Source organism: Leiobunum rupestre, chromosome 4 (assembly GCF_980474605.1).
Source record: "Leiobunum rupestre chromosome 4, qqLeiRupe1.1.hap1, whole genome shotgun sequence".
NCBI classification, from domain to species: Eukaryota; Metazoa; Arthropoda; class Arachnida; order Opiliones; family Sclerosomatidae; genus Leiobunum; species Leiobunum rupestre.
The window spans coordinates 25,369,374-25,385,331 of NC_143387.1; the positions used below are offsets into that span (position 1 = coordinate 25,369,374).

Consider the following 15,958-nt stretch of genomic DNA (forward strand, 5'->3'; position numbering starts at 1 on the left):
CTGCAAAATGATATATGCCTACAAGAAACCTTTATATGATCCCTCTGAAAAGCTGATCATTCTTTCTCAAATTGCTTCAAGTTCAGTAAGATCTCTAAACATTTGCTTCTCAACATTAAAAAAAACATAAGTTATAATTTTTTTTAATTATATTAAAAGAATTGGGTACAAATAAGAAACACAAAATGAAGAGAACGGTTATTAAATGAAGTGACTTGTTCCTTACATAAAGTTAATGTGTAAAGTATACCGATAATATATATGTACTTTATACAAATAATAATTTTATTGAATAAACGTTTTTCAACAAGCTGACTTAAAACCAATTTTATTTTAAAAGTATATGGGATGAAACTGGTTCTTCTTGAGCTTTTTACGACAAGTGGGACAACATTTTTGGGCCTCGAAACAATTTTTCAAACACATATCACAAAACAAATGGCCGCAAACAGTGGAAACCATTTGTCGACTTGAATTTTTAACCTAAAAGAAAAATAATTTGAAACATCACAATGTGGTAAATGTTTAAAAACTTTACATCTCTTGAGTCATCTAAGCAAACGGGGCACACAATAGAATTCGTTGACTTAGGACTTTTGACATTGGTCTCTTTTGTTTGTTTTTTCCGATTTGCCCTAAAATATGAATTATAAATTAGTTTTTTGATAAGATTAGTTTAGCAAATATTAAGATATACCCTTTTGGTGAAGTTTCTAAGCAAACCTCTGGCAAATCTTCATCAGATTCTGGCGATAAAGTAACCACAGCGGCAGGCCCATTCCTCGTATTTGCATGAGGGCTATTGTGCTCACGACCTACTGATACATTATTATGACGAATAACATTCCTATTTCTGAGGGTTATTGTACTTGCGCTGGCTACCTGAAATAACAATACCATTAAAATTTACATAAGCTGTAAAATCTAGACCCAAAGAAATTTACAATCTCCGCATTAGTAGAAGGGTTGGGGGTTTGTATTTCGATGACTTCATCATCTTCTGTTAGGTCAATGCATGATGGTTCTATCAATACGTGAAATTAAATTGTAAGCCATGATAGCAACAGCATTCCAAAGATGGAAAAAGAACTCTCATTTACCATCTGTTATAAGAATAGTTTCATCCATATCAGTGTTATTATTGGTCTGTCTAGTCCTAGCAACCTTTCTTCTTGTTGGCCTATGCGCTACAGCTGTTGCCTACGTATTTAAATTTTATTTTGCAATTGGTAAACATTAGGCGTATTAAGACATAACATACAATACGCATTGGTGTCATAGAATCGCCTACCACTAATTCCCTAACGGACCATGTTAAGTTAGGGGAGGAATTATTGGTTACACTGCGATCGCGGGTACCGCGAGATCTTGAAACATCAGTAGCAAGAGTTCGAGTTGTAATAATACCCGTGGTAGTAGGCTCGGTACGGTGCATTTTAAAATGATAAAGTGCCATAATTCAAAGTTTAATAATCTAATTCATGAACCTTTTATTAAACTTTTGTAGCCTATTATTTGCTTTCTCTAGCCAATTTAAGCCATTGAGAATCACTCTGACAACGGACTCAAATCACTCAATTTCGAACGGAGATTGGTTTTACAGAAATACGCTTATGGTGTCAGCCAAAACCCTTAGACACCAAACAACAATATAAAAAGGGAGTCAAGGGACAAACCTAATTTGCTAAGATCATACAAAAACATACTTTACCAACTCCAAAAGACGCTTCAAGTAACTGATTATATAGTGCTTGTTAAAATAATGGAAACTTCTCACCTATACGGTATGCAACAAGTGTTCCCTTTTAACCAAGTAGCTTTTTTTGACAAAATAAGGCTTAGCATAAACACGGTGTTCTCTTTACCGGTGAAAAGATTCCATTATTTCAACAAGCACTATATAACGGGTCCTGGCTCTCGGAAATATTACTTCTGGGCGATTTTCTTGAAGGATGTTTTATTTAAGCTCCTATTTCCTTCTTGCACATGTGGCCTTTTCGGCGTTCCTTAAACCACTCCACAAGATTTCGAATACATTTAAGTTAAACAGCTAATATATTTTTTCCGTTTATTAAAAATGAATGTAATACCATAAATGAAGATATAGAAGTAAAAAATAAATTATTATTTTAATTTCCAATAGATGAAGATGTATGAAATACCATAAGTATATCTTTCAATAAAATTTTATTACCATAATTAATCAATATACTATTTCGCGTAGGTCAAATTTAAATATTAACGTAACGGTCGTAACCATACACTCTTAATTGTAGCATCTATTAGTGTTAACAGAAGCCTATCATAAGGTCCCCATAAGCAAAGGTCTAGGCCAAATTTTTGCACCTCCTAGTGGCTACGTCCTCAACTATGCATTTCTTAAATAAATTTCGCGAAATGCATTACGAATGCGCACAAGCCATGCGCGATCGTTTTTAAACTTAGAACCACGCCGGAGAAATCTCCGCCGCGAGTCCAAGCTATAAAATTGTGAATAAGCCTTGGCTACGGTGCTATGGACTCAGTCCATAGCACCGTAGCCAAGGCTTATTCACAATTTTATAGCTTTAAAACTGAAAATTAACACTTTTCTTTGCAAAATGATTCATCAGAACTTAAAACTGGCTTTTAGAAATAAGATAACTTGTTTCTGAAGGTATTTATTTTTCAAATTTGAGATTTAGACGCGTTTTGGGTAGCAAGTAAGAGAATATTTTAGATGTAGAAATTTTGAAAAAGAAGATGTCGCTACTGCCCTATCTTCGTACGTTGAATTTCTTCTCTCCACGACAACGCCGTTACCATGGGCCCCTATGGTAGATCTTTACTTATGGGGAACTTATGATAGGCTTAAATATGGTGTTCGATGTAAAAAATTACATCGATACCAAAAACATTTTTTGTAATTTACACACTCACATATATTGAAAAGGCTAAATTATCTACTTTACCACACTCGTTGGTTTATATTGAAATTTTCTTGTTAAATATAGTGGTATATTTTATCTGCATCAGGAAATACCGGTACAAATGCTTTCCATACCAGACCCTGCAATACGAGCGTTGCTTTTCAGGCACTTTTTACCCCGGTTTTTAAGGTATAGGCTTCGAGCTTAGAAAAGATAGCGCCATCTACTTTAATGCGTGTCAACTAAATTTGTGAAGATAGCAGACGACTTTTGAATATGAATGTTCTTTAACTGATAATTTTGAATGAGAAGACAGCTTTCACACATTCTTTTCAAAACCCAGTCGGTAGGAGGCGAAACTTCTGACCATAGTTTAAACTACGCACGAAGCTATACCCCCTGCAGAGGCGTTTATTTGTAAATAGACCTTTCTTTAAATTCCTAACTAAACAGGCCAAACACTTTCACAAAAACAACTTAATGCTACTTCAGTAGGACTTGCAAACTTATTTACTCTTTGGTTTAAAAAATTTTGCTTATGCTCATTCCTATTTGATTGGTACTTTCTGAAGCGTCACCCATAAACTCGATTTTCAAAATATAGCTAAGTTAGCCTACGTGAAGATAGTATATTTCAAAATATAGAAAGTCCATAACTGAACTATTTTCAAAATCAATGATATATAGTTCATTAACTATTTATAATGGTTTGCATAAAACTATAATCGCTAAATGAGTAGGATTTTGATAAAAATCCACTATTTATCCAGACAACTAGGTTGGCAGGTTTGCCAGATAATCCTTTTATGAGCTTCCCTGGTTCATGAAAAATCGGGCCAACCCTTCTGCCTCTCTATACACAAAAGTAAATAAGCACTTAAGTAGTATTTTATGGTCTATTGCCATATTCGCTTTTTGCGATTTATTGGACTGAATATTAAATTTCAACAAAGTTCAATTTATTTTATTGTACCACTGAATACCGGTACAAATGCTTTCCATACCAGGACTAACCATCTGACCGTCGCCTTTAAAGGGACTTTTAAGAGACCCTTTAGTCAATAGTTGATTTTATAAAATGTCTTTACGCTTGCCCAACTTGTTGAAATGTTGCCCTGGAATAGTACAGCCAATGCCTAAGAATGAGTTCATAAACTCTTTAGTGGGAAAGAAAACGGATCCACAGCTGAAGCGGGGAGGCAACATTTCAACAAGATGGCCAAGGTTATTTTATAAAAAGAACTGTTTAAAATACGTCATTCGGTCGCCGTTCTTTGTGAAGCCAAAGTTACGACCGAATGACGTATTTGAAATCGACTAGGTCTTTCTTGAAAGTCCCTTTAAGTCACTTTTTTTTCTCTGGTATTCCACGGTATACCGCTCTCCAGGGGCGTTTATCTGTAAATTGCCAACTTCGCTTAGTGTGGTTTCTTAGACCAAATATTAAATTTCAATAAATATCATTTTTGTTTGTTTGTACCACGGAATACCAGTACAAATGTTCTAAGTCACATTTTGCTCCAGCATTCCACGGTATATCACCAAAGGCGTTGATTGGTAAATTTCCAACTTCGCTTAATGCATTTTTAATGGGGTGATTTTCTTTATTAAATATAGTGGTATATTATAATGAGTATTAAAAGCACGACTGATACTTCATGGTATTTTTATTTAACAAACTAAATTTAGTTTGTTAAATCATACAAGAAGAATCCCGCTTGACGAGGGGTCTCGAACCCGAAAGCTCCGGTAATACCCCAGTAGCACATAGGCGCCGAAATACAGTTGGTTAAGAGTTCATGTGTCGGGTAAGAGTCCAAAGTTTGTAGACGGTTAATATTAACTGTCGGTGGTATACTTGTTTCGGGCCTGATTACCGACAGTCGGTCGACTGTTCAAATAACTGTCGGTGGTATACTTGTTTCGGGCCTGATTACCGACAGTCGGCCGACTGTTCAAATAACTGTCGGTGGTATACTTGTTTCGGGCCTGATTACCGACAGTCGGCCGACCGTTGCATTAAAGGTCTCTTTGTAGACGGTAAAAATTACAATTGGCCGACTAGTGTAAAAATTGTAAAAATTTTAAATTTTAAAGATTTTAATAAAAATACCATGAAGTATCAGTCGTGCTTTTAATACTCATTATAATTGAAAATTCAACCATGGTAACAAAACATTTTAACGTATATGATTATAGTGGTATATTTCGTCTGTAACAGGAAACATCGGTACAAATACTTTCCATACCAGGACTAACCATCCGGCAGTTGCCTTCATCTCCTGGTATGCCGGGGTATATCACCTTCCAGGGGATATTATTGGTAAATTACCAACTTCACTTAACGCGTTTTCAATGGACCGTTTTTTTTCCTTGATTTATTTTATTGTACCACCGAATACCACAGAAATTCCTTTAAATACCAGAAGGTATGGTATATGTCACCTCGTAAAAACACCATACGCCCCGGTATTTAACGTCCTATCTTATGTTGGGCTGTTTGTTGGTAATTTACCAACTCGGCCAATGTAATTCTCCGTAGGGCGATATCGCCAACTTGCATGTCAGTTTTTGGACCATTGTACCATCAAATACCATAGGTATGGTATGTACCACTATGGACCAAGAATCTAAAGGGACTCACTGTTTAGGCCTTAAAAAGCACGCGTTAATACAGGGAATAGGAAAATCACGGATAATTTTAGTTCAATGTGGACAAAATGGCGCCGTTGACGGTTGTTGTCGGTTAAATGGTTAGGCTTAGTAAGTTTTTGACCTTTAATTTTTGAATTGGGCCTTTAAAATTTTAAGTAATGGTAATTAACACATTTCGCCCGGGGATTTAACGTAATATCTTCTGTAGGAGGACTGTTTGTTGAAAATTTTGACAAAATGGCGCCGTTGTTGTCGGTTAAATGGTTAGGCTTAGTAAGTTTTTGACCTTTAATTTTTGAACGTAATATCTTCTGTAGGAGGACTGTTTGTTGAAAATTTCTGGTATTTGAAGGAATTCCTGTGGTACGGGAGGTCGCGTGTTTATGTTAGTTTTAGTAGGTGGTTTTTTTTCGCATGTCCGAGGACAAAAAGTGTAAACTTTTCACCCTAAAACGTTTTGTTCGCCTGTTCTCGGGGTAAGATTGACCCTGTCCCAAATTTTGTTCGCTCTTTCCAGAGCTCTAAGGTTCCAATTTTACTCCTCGAAATGAGGTGTAGAGGAATTAATCTAGCTTTGCCATCTGGTTAAATTTCGTTTCACGAAAACATGACGGCTTTTGAACCTCTTCACATGTGGCAAGCTTTCAAAAACTAAAATCCAATTGTTAAATGCTATTTAATTGCTTTAAAAGTTGCTTGATGATTTAGGCCTAAGGTGGGTATTAGCTATAGCTGATTATTATTAAATAAATGAGCAACATATTGATGACCTCACCACCGGCTGCCATCTTAAAACAAAACTAACTAACCCATAGATATAAGAAATGTATATAAAGGTCTAGATAAAGTTCGGGGCGTCTAAGCCTAACATAAAATACGGAATTGACACCTAGCAGACACCGAGGAAGGCACGTGACCAAGAGCGCGAGCTCTCTTATCATTTTAGTACTAAGTGCTTGACCTTTCCGCAGGCCGTAGTCTTTAGACACCCTCTGTTGGTGACTTTTAGTATAATTTTTAAGCAGGAGACAATGGCTCTCGCGACGATAGCACGAGCTTTCTTACCGATAGATAGCGCCTTATAAGGATAGCCTGCAGAAATTACGCGTTTCTGCTAGCTGTCACCTCCATATTCACTCCGTTTGAAATATTTTATCTAGACCTTTATATACGTTTCCTATATCTATGAACTAACCCAAGTTAAAATCGCTAAATTTATATTTGAATATAATTTTCTGAGATCCCGATTTCTTTTTTTCTACTTATTCCTGTAATCAAATTGTATTTTTGTTTTTTCCATTTTTATTTTCATTTTGTATACTGTGCTGCGCTAATTCTAGGAGCCGCTCTGTTTCAAAAGGGTTAACCTCTGTACGGCCACGGCCCCCTGCACGCGCTCACGCTGCTCGCGACGATAGCGGCCCCGGCAAAGAATTTCCTCCCCATGTATTTTCGCGACAGCGATTTTCCGTCGCTTGGAACGCTGGTGTAACAACCGGAATCTATCAAAGAGGCGGGAAGTTTAACATACGTTTCAATGGCGATGAATTTGCATTAGTGAAGTTTTTTTTCAACTGTTTTATTGAATTTGGAGAAATTTGTAACAAACAATTAGTAATTACACTTTTTAAGTATGTAAGTTTTCATTTCAAAATTTTTTTTTAATAAATATTTCAATATTTTGAGTGGTAACATTTTATTGCTAAGCCTAACCATAAATGGTTTAAGTTTTGTATTGGCAATGAGTTTTCAAGTTATAAAAACCTTTTTTTTGTAGTTATTTAAGACTATAATTATGATAACTGCTCATAATTTTTGTCATATTCACCAAACTTTGTTCTTTATAATTTGCATAAGATAAAACATTAATATTTTCTCAAATGCCATTACCCTGGCTGCGTTACATCCTGTTTTTTTAATAAGTGAAAATTACCGGGAGGGGCAGGTCACTTCCATTTTGGGTGCGTCTTAATCATAGTAAAATTATTAAATCAAGGTAATCGTGATTAAATCAGCGTAATTAAAATTAAAAAAATTGTTGAAGTTTTCAACAGCAACACGGAGCAGAGCGCAGATACCGAAATAAATCCAGTGACATCAGCTACAAGTAATGAACGCTTTATTTTCGACTTGGTTAAAATATATATATACATAGCAATTAATGAAACGATGGTAGTACAACAGAAAACTGACTAGTAAGAACGGACTAGTACTGTTGAATGACTTTGTTACAAAATATCTTCATTGTTTTTTATTTCTTCAACAAAAATTAATCAAGATTAGAAAATCTAACCACGCTTTAAACGAGATTTAATCATTCTAATCAGGATCTAATCTTTTTAATCAGGATTTAATCAGATTTAAACATTTTAATTAGATTTAATCATTTTAATCACGATTTAAACTTAATCATGATTTAAACATTTTAATCACGATTTAAACTTAATCATGATTTAAACATTTTAATCACGATTTAAACTTAATCATGATTTAAACATTTTAATCACGATTTAATCAATATAATCGGTCGAATCGAGATTTTATCGAGCGCGGTAAATACGAAATAATAATTCTAATCACTTAGTAAATTATTCTAATAAGCTCGATAAAATCACGCACAATTATAATCATTCCAATCACCAATATAATCATTCTGATTCTCGTTCTAATTTCTAATCGCGATTTAATCATACTAATCACGATTTAATCGTTTCAATCAGATTTAATTGTTTCAATCAGATTTAATTGTTTCAATCAGATTTAATCATTTATATCAGATTTAATCATTTAATCATGATTAAATAGATTTAAAGATTATATTAATTAATTAAACATGATTTAATCAACATAATCGTGATTAAATTGAATTTAATCAAAATAATAACGATTTAATCTTTTGAGAGGTGCGTCGTTAATCAAGGAAGCGACCTGCCCCTCCAAATTACCCATTTAAAAAATACCAGCATATTTCTGTTCCATTGTGTTCATCTACTTTTAAGAAGACCAAAGTGTCATTTCATCAGTTACCCGCTGATGAAAATTTATGCAAACTGTGGATTAAGAGCATCTCTAGGAATGATTTTGTAGTCAACGAAGCATACACTTCACATGGAAGATTGGTTTGTGGTTTGCATTTTAAGGAACTTCAGTTAATGATAGTCTGTTGTGAGGCTAATGCGTAATCGTAGGATTTGGAACCAGATGTACGTCACTACCTATTACTTAATTGGTGGCATTACATATGAGCCAATATACGATTAGGTCTCAAATTCGAATATAACTACCATCAGAAACGAAAAGAATGTTTATCCACATCATCCAGCATATTTCAACCTCATCCAGCATGTTCCTACATCATCCAGCATGTTCCTACATCATCCAGCATGTTCCTACATCATCCAGCATGTTCCTACATCATCCAGCATGTTCCTACATCATCCAGTAATTTTAATTGAATCTTGATGAATTTTACTTGAAAAAAGCTGATTACTTTAATGTGAGCGTGGGACTACTAAGTTATCGAGATTCTTAAAAGCAATTAATAAAAACCAATTTTAACTTAAATTATGGTAAAAAAAATGGGAATCTCTACATTTAGACCTAAACCATATTGTGAACTGTGAGTGAGACTAGTGAGTCTGTGATTTAGAATGCTTACATGTCTCATACATAGATTTTCAGCAATCTTCAACATTGTCTGACTTTGTTAACTGTAAAAATAATATTCTAGTTTTATAATCTGCATTACATTTACTACTTATTTACTTAAATTGAAGTTAACTTTGTAAATATTAAAACAACTTACTATCAAAGAACTGTAAGAATAAAATCGAAAAACAACAGCTGATAAGCGGACACATGACTAGTTCTTTTGTTTACATTATTAACGTCGACAGCGTCTTCTTTGTCTGGTTTTCTCGGCGCGTATTTTGATTTAAAAAATATCCAAACGTATTTTACTTATTTATTAATAAGTAATTTAAAGATTACGGAAAGAAATTATAACCCTAAAATTACACAATTAGTAATAATTAATGAAACTCTAAAAATTGGAACGTTTTCGCCATATACTCCAGCCATTTCTTAGTTGTTACGTCAGCGCCAAAGGTCGATGTAGGAAAAAAGTTAACTAATTTCACTTTCGCAATTTTCAGTCGATCGCCGGGGCCGCTATCGTCGCGAGCAGCGTGAGCGCGTGCAGGGGGCCGTGGTACGGCAAAATAAACCTTCAAACCTATAAACTACGGCTGCTACGGCAAATAAATAACCTTTAACCTTTAACTACTCCCTTCTTACTCCAATTATTTTTTTCATCAAGACAGAATTGGAGTAAAATGACGTCATAGGGCAAAACTTTTTAACCTGCTCAAAAAACCCAAAACAGGCGAAAAAAAAACCACCTATTGTATTGTTAAAGATAAGAGCACCTGATATTTTTTTAATTTAAGAGAGCGCGTGAAAAATGGCGCGAGGCAATTTACATTAAAGAATCAAACAGCACGTGCAAACAAAAATACCACTTTTATAATGTATGTTTTGACTATATTATGTTATAGAAAGAGCTTATTGAAAGTTATCTTTTTACGTTAATTTACTTTGTCTAATAGGAGTTTCTATAAAATACGGGAGGTCACGTGTAAATGTTTATTTTTTATTTTTTAATGTTTAGGCTTAGTTTCTCTTTTTGGTGTAAGAGTCGCCAGCCAGATTTCCCGCACGGTACTGATGAGTCCCAAATAGGACGAAACCGGTCTACCGTTGGGATTTCTGGCTATTTTACTTAATTTTATTTAGTTTTTCACTCTAATATTTGGTCAGAGTTTCGCGTCTTTATGTTTGCTTGAGGACCTATTGGTACGAGCTATTTTAAGTATTTAAATTTCTACAAAATTGGTTTGAAAATTAGTTTAAAATTTAAATATCACTGTTGCATAGGGTTTAGCTTTTTTATCCCTTTTCATTATGGACTATTTAACTAATTCGCGTATTTTATCTATGTTTTTTCTACGTCACTAGCTATAGCTATTGAAGATAGGGAACTCGCGATGGAGTCGATAATGATTTTACAATATGAAGTCCACGAGCGAAACGCGTGCGGATAAAAACATTTTTACTTTAATTTTTATTGTTTTATTTTATGGAAACACTGTAACTTCGAAATGCGTTTAGTTTGCTAAGCCTAATTCTCCGTTTAAAATTTTGCGTCAATTTCGCGCCAAACAACGTCGCCTTAAAGTGAAATCCATCATTTAAGGGAATGTCACCCCACACCCCTCACAAAATAAGCTATAATTTCCCTCTATGAAACCAGATGCGAAAGATATTTATATATACGCGAAAACTACAAACATTTCCATATAAAATAAGCACCTGAATAGTCTTTCTGACCAAAAAATAAATAAAATAGGAATCATTATAAAAACCTTTATCAGGCAGCCAATTCCGCCCACTTTGAAATCTCACTATTTTAGCTACCATTTATCGACGAATATATTAAATTAAACACCTGAAATTAAGACTATTTAGTAGCTTATTAATCCGAGATTAAACCACTATCCTCAACAATTTGTATTATCCCGCGCTTTACGAAATCACGACACAAGAGCGGACGACGCGTTTCACCCTTCACCAACGCTTCTCTCTCTTTCGGGAGTCTAGAAGCGGTGCGGAAATAAGGATTTCTAGTCTGAAAAGCGACGCGAATTAGCGCTCGTTTTACTCGACGTTCGGTTTTCATCATAAAGCGTTCTCTATTTCATTAAGATGGAATTTAACGAAGGTAATGTTAATAGCTTTTATTTTACTAATATACCTAAGATTGATTAAGTATTTTTTGCCCGAAAGTAATACGTGTGACCATAAGTCTATAATATTGTTCCATAAGTTTGTCACTTTGGGGAATATTTTACTGAGAGCTAGCTAGTAACGGAGTGACGTTATAACAAGAAGAAAATCTCCACCAAGCGAGGCGCTGTCAAAGGTTACGTGTGACGCGGGTGCAAGCGGACGCAAAATTGGCACGAAGCCCGTAATGCAGTCTGTCTAGTGAATAGCTCTCAGTAAAACTTTTGCATGTCAAGAATAGGAAGTGTCACACTTATGTAAAATTATTATACACTTATGGTGTGACTTAAAATTGATAGACAATTAATAGTTTTTATAAGTTGAGGAAAAATGTCAGCGGGCATTCAAATAATTTCGCCAATTTTTGTGTTATATGTATTTAGAGTAAGTTCATTCGACTATTAATGTCTCATTTAAGCTATATAATATCACATTTTAAACTCCTAAAACTAGGTAATATTTCATTAATGAACAGCATTTTGTTTTTCAGATATTGTCAAGAATGTATTGAAGTTACTAAGAATATTGGACTACAGGATTCTGATTCCCATCCTCGCAGCCTTTGGAGATTAAATTCGTCTGCTTTCTCATTCAAGTTTGCTATATGGTATAACCTTGAATGCCCCTTAAATGCAGACGAACTTTCTCCACAAAAGCTGTGAGGATGGTACCAAGGGTTAATGCTTTGCTCAAATATTCTTAGTAACTTCAATACATTCTTGATATTGCTGATAACGAACGACGCAGATTTGAAGCTAAATTTTTGTCCCTCGACTATCAGAATTCTATTCTACTTTTATATTATTCCCAACTCATTGGCTTCACCATGTTTCACACGCAAGCTTCCGAAAATCACCGCTTGAGGGAAATGGGAATTACGCCCATTTAAATTAAAGATTAAAAATTAGTAAAAAATATTAACAAAAGGGCGAATGAGTCGCCACAACTAACCCAAAGTACGGTAGGCCCCAAACAGTGGTAGCCCAAGGTTCCAAAAGTTAACCGTCCGCCCCTGTAGGCGCGTCAATTAAAACTAATTAAAATGGCCAAATAATTTGAACATATTTTGAAATTCTGGCCCCGCAGGTTAAAAAGAGGTATTTAGAAAAACTTGAAACTATAATATAAATCCACATTTAATAGAGGTAAAAGAATATATTGAAGTTCTAATGGTAAACAGAGAGGCCTTGTCCCTCTTTGTTTTCGCAATACCATCGTAAAAAGTTTGGTGACTGTTTATAATCATAATATGGTTTTATAAATATTAAAATTCTTAATACATTTTTAAGTAATATCGTTTTGAGGACACTCTCATATAATCAAGGAAGGATTTAGCATAGGATTCAGGACTTAAGCATTTCTCTTGAAAGGTCTTCAGTCTTTTTATCTGGGTACAGTAGGACTTTTGGAATTCGATAAAAGCTAAAACTTGATACTTTATCTTTTGAAGAGTCCTTACTACCACACTACAACGAAAATTATGTGTAAACCGCTTCTTCAAGCTTAAGTAAAGTTGAGCTTAGTCCCTAGCAATATGACGGCGAAATAATTTGCAGATATCCTATAGCTTATATGTAAATGACCTTCTTAAATGGTTTTTCAGACCACTCACCTAGCTCTAGGACCAATAAAAATTGATATAGGTATTTATATAGATTTTGGATGTCATTTTCCATAATGGCGCCGAAAGTATAAGGGGGAGAGGTGGGGACGCTTTACCATATGAAAGAGGCTTTAGTCCCATTCGGCCGAAATCCCATTCAACCGACGGCGGTTTTTGATGTGTCCCATTCGGCCGAAATCCCATTCAACCGACGGCGGTTTTTGATGTGTCCCATTCGACCGAACGCCGCCCAAACGTGCGGTTTTTGATGTGTTTTCTAGAATGTATGTATTTATTTTGAAAAAACAATGGAATTTGCATTAATTGTACTTTTAACTTCACCTAATCAAACAAAGAAAAAGTAACTAAACCTTAAAATGAAATTGTAAATCCATCTAACCTAACCTAACCTAACCTACCCTACCCTACCCTACCCTACCCTACCCTACCCTACCCTACCCTACCCTACCCTACCCTACCCTAACCTACCCTACCCTACCCTACCCTACCCTACCCTGCCCTAACCTACCCTGCCCTAACCTACCCTACCCTAACCTACCCTACCCTAACCTACGTAACCTAACACTAAAACAGCCTTTTCCCCCACCCAAAGCCCCTTTTTGACCCCTGGTCCCGTTTAGTTGGTGAAATACGAAGCGCATTTTGCACTAAAATTACTACTGGCTCTAAAAAAACGGACTAATCCTAGTAAAATACTGTATTTCAAGCCTGAAATTTCCATTACAGTAATAACTTTCCAACCTATTTGTAACCCAGGTCCCGCTTAAATTGCTGTAATTACCTCCATCTACACTGAATTATAAACAAATCTTTATTAATTATTCAATTATATTTCATAAACTTACCTTTGGCCAATGGGGATTCGATTCAGGGTTTTCCGATTGATAGTCCGATGCTCTTCCTCGACGCCACGGTAGTTCGAAATCCACTCTCCAATATCTTACGCATATAAAAACAATAAATTTTCGAATACCGTGCAATGGGCTACATTTTAAAATTCTTTCGGTCGAATGGGATTTCGGTCCAATGGGAAATTACCTGAAAGAGCACTCAAAAATCTATAAGAAACAAAAGAGACAAATTATCTAGTAATTTGTCCTAGAATGAGATCAAATTTGAGCTAAAATGACTGTATTAATTGTTTTGAGTGTCAATGACACCCGGACACCCCCTATTTCCAAATCTGGTCGTAGGTACATTGCTGGAAGCAGACGACTCAGACTACACCTAGAACAAAAACTAATATAGCGACGGATTATATTCTTACCATAGGTTTACGATAGGCCATCAGGTCTAGAAACAAGTTTCACCGACCTATATTCCTCCATTATTTAGACTTACGAAACAGATTACCCGGCCTACGTGAATTTTCAGGCTTTTTTCCTTTTTTCCAAATAACTAGTTTTATTTATTGGAGTATATAGCTGATTACCTTCACTCAAGGCGCGTACAGATTACAAAGGAGAAGAAAACCAAAACAATAGCATTTACAATAAGGAAAACAAGTCGGCCAAGGCCGTAATAATAGTTCCACATCGGGCATGTAGATATTTGGGCATATTAAAATTAAACATACCATTGTAAAAATGAATCGGAATTTAACTAAATCATGATTTAACAGTTCAGTGATAATTTTTGCTTAGGGTCATACTCTTTGGTTTTTTATCTTACTTATGGTTTTAATAAATTGTATGTGGCATGAGTAGCGTCACTTTTTAAATTGATAATTAATTCCTATATAATTATCGTTACTTCCATTAATTCGTGTTTATTTAATTTTATTATACATGCATAATTTTGTTACCTCTCCGAGAGGACAAAGTCCCCTAAAAGGGGTTATACAATCACCGTGTCTGTCTATGTGTCTGTGTGTCTGTCTGTCCTGCGAACGCGTTCGCATTTTCCGTGCAAAGGTTAGTCATTGCGTACGCAGTTTCTCAAAGGGTTGGCAAAACCACCGTGTGACGGTGAGCGTTAACGGATTAATTTGCGGTTGGGTTTGGTTTGGATGGTTTTTTTTCGTTAACGTTCACCGTCGCGACAGTTTTAACTCAGTTTGTTTGGATATTTCGTTATTTTAATGTTTATGTGTAGGGTGTGAATGTTGAGTTTGTGTTATGACGGTTGTGGGTGTTGAGTTTGTTGTGTTTGTGTTATGACGGTTGTGGGTGTTGAGTCTGTTGTGTTTGTGTTTGTTGTGATTGTACGGGCGTTTTCTCTCCAACTTCTTCTTATTGACTTTTGGGACGGACCGAGTGCTGAGTGTTATGCAACCTCTCAACGTCCAATGGCAGGGTCTCCACCAATTGTTCACGGTATTCGTCTTAGTGTCAATTTGCGAATTATTGGCGCCAGTGGCGTCACCAGGATTTCGAAACTGGTGGCGCTTAAGCCATAAGCACTGGTCAGGGGCGTCTCATTGAGTAATATGGGGGAGGGGGGGGGGGCTCCCTAAAAGGTTTGAGACGGGCTAGGAAAAAATTTTGATGCCCATTTTTAAGTTTGCAGAAACTTTTCGCCAAGTGAATTGGAAAAATTCTGAACTTTAGGAGGCGCTTTTCGGAATTTTTAGGTGGTGCTTCAGAAATTTTTCAGGTGGCTCAAGCGCCGCCTAAAACACACTAGCGATGCTACTGATTGGCGCCAGCCGGGAATCGAACTCGGGTCTGCTGCGTGCAAGAGATTTACTCTAACCACTGAGCCACCGCTTGTTAAACTACAGTGTTTTTCTAAAAAACAGCTTTGGCGAATGTCCTTTACGAAGTTATAACGTTAGGTACTATAATTTATTCTACATCATTTTAAATATTTATAAATTATATTAATCTTATATTTAATTAAATATTTATAAATTATATTAATCTTATATTTAATTAAATATTTATAAATTATATTAATCTTATATTTAATTAAATATTTATAAATT

The 15,958-nt window shown here is 35.4% G+C and overlaps 1 protein-coding gene across 2 annotated transcripts; it reads right to left on the reverse strand.

Moving 5' to 3' along the window:
• Positions 1-161: 161 nt before the first annotated feature.
• LOC149947257 (uncharacterized) lies at positions 162-11,137 on the reverse strand. Of its 2 annotated transcripts, none has more exons than XM_090171465.1 (6): positions 10,988-11,137; positions 1,101-1,200; positions 945-1,024; positions 698-882; positions 539-635; positions 162-483 (listed from the first exon to the last, which is right to left on the reverse strand). In XM_090171465.1, exons 2-6 carry the CDS (start codon positions 1,126-1,128, stop codon positions 334-336), a joined length of 540 nt encoding a protein of 179 aa, XP_090027591.1. In that variant the 5' UTR covers positions 1,129-1,200; positions 10,988-11,137; the 3' UTR covers positions 162-333. The 2 variants fall into 2 exon arrangements, with proteins under 2 accessions (XP_090027591.1, XP_090027590.1); XM_090171464.1 differs by lacking the exon at positions 10,988-11,137 and adding an exon at positions 1,262-1,575.
• Between the last annotated feature and the right edge of the window lie 4,821 nt (positions 11,138-15,958).

What these genes read in the sequence shown, in the direction of transcription:
- LOC149947257 (XM_090171464.1), bottom strand. Translation starts at nt 1,456, where the DNA reads ATGGCACTTTATCATTTTAAAATGCACCGTACCGAGCCTACTACCACG. An exon ending in CTTCTACTAATGCGGAGATT is followed by an intron (nt 883 to 944) that starts GTAAATTTCTTT and finishes TTGTTATTTCAG; the next exon opens with GTAGCCAGCGCAAGTACAAT. An exon ending in GCTTAGATGACTCAAGAGAT is followed by an intron (nt 484 to 538) that starts GTAAAGTTTTTA and finishes TTTTTCTTTTAG; the next exon opens with GTTAAAAATTCAAGTCGACA.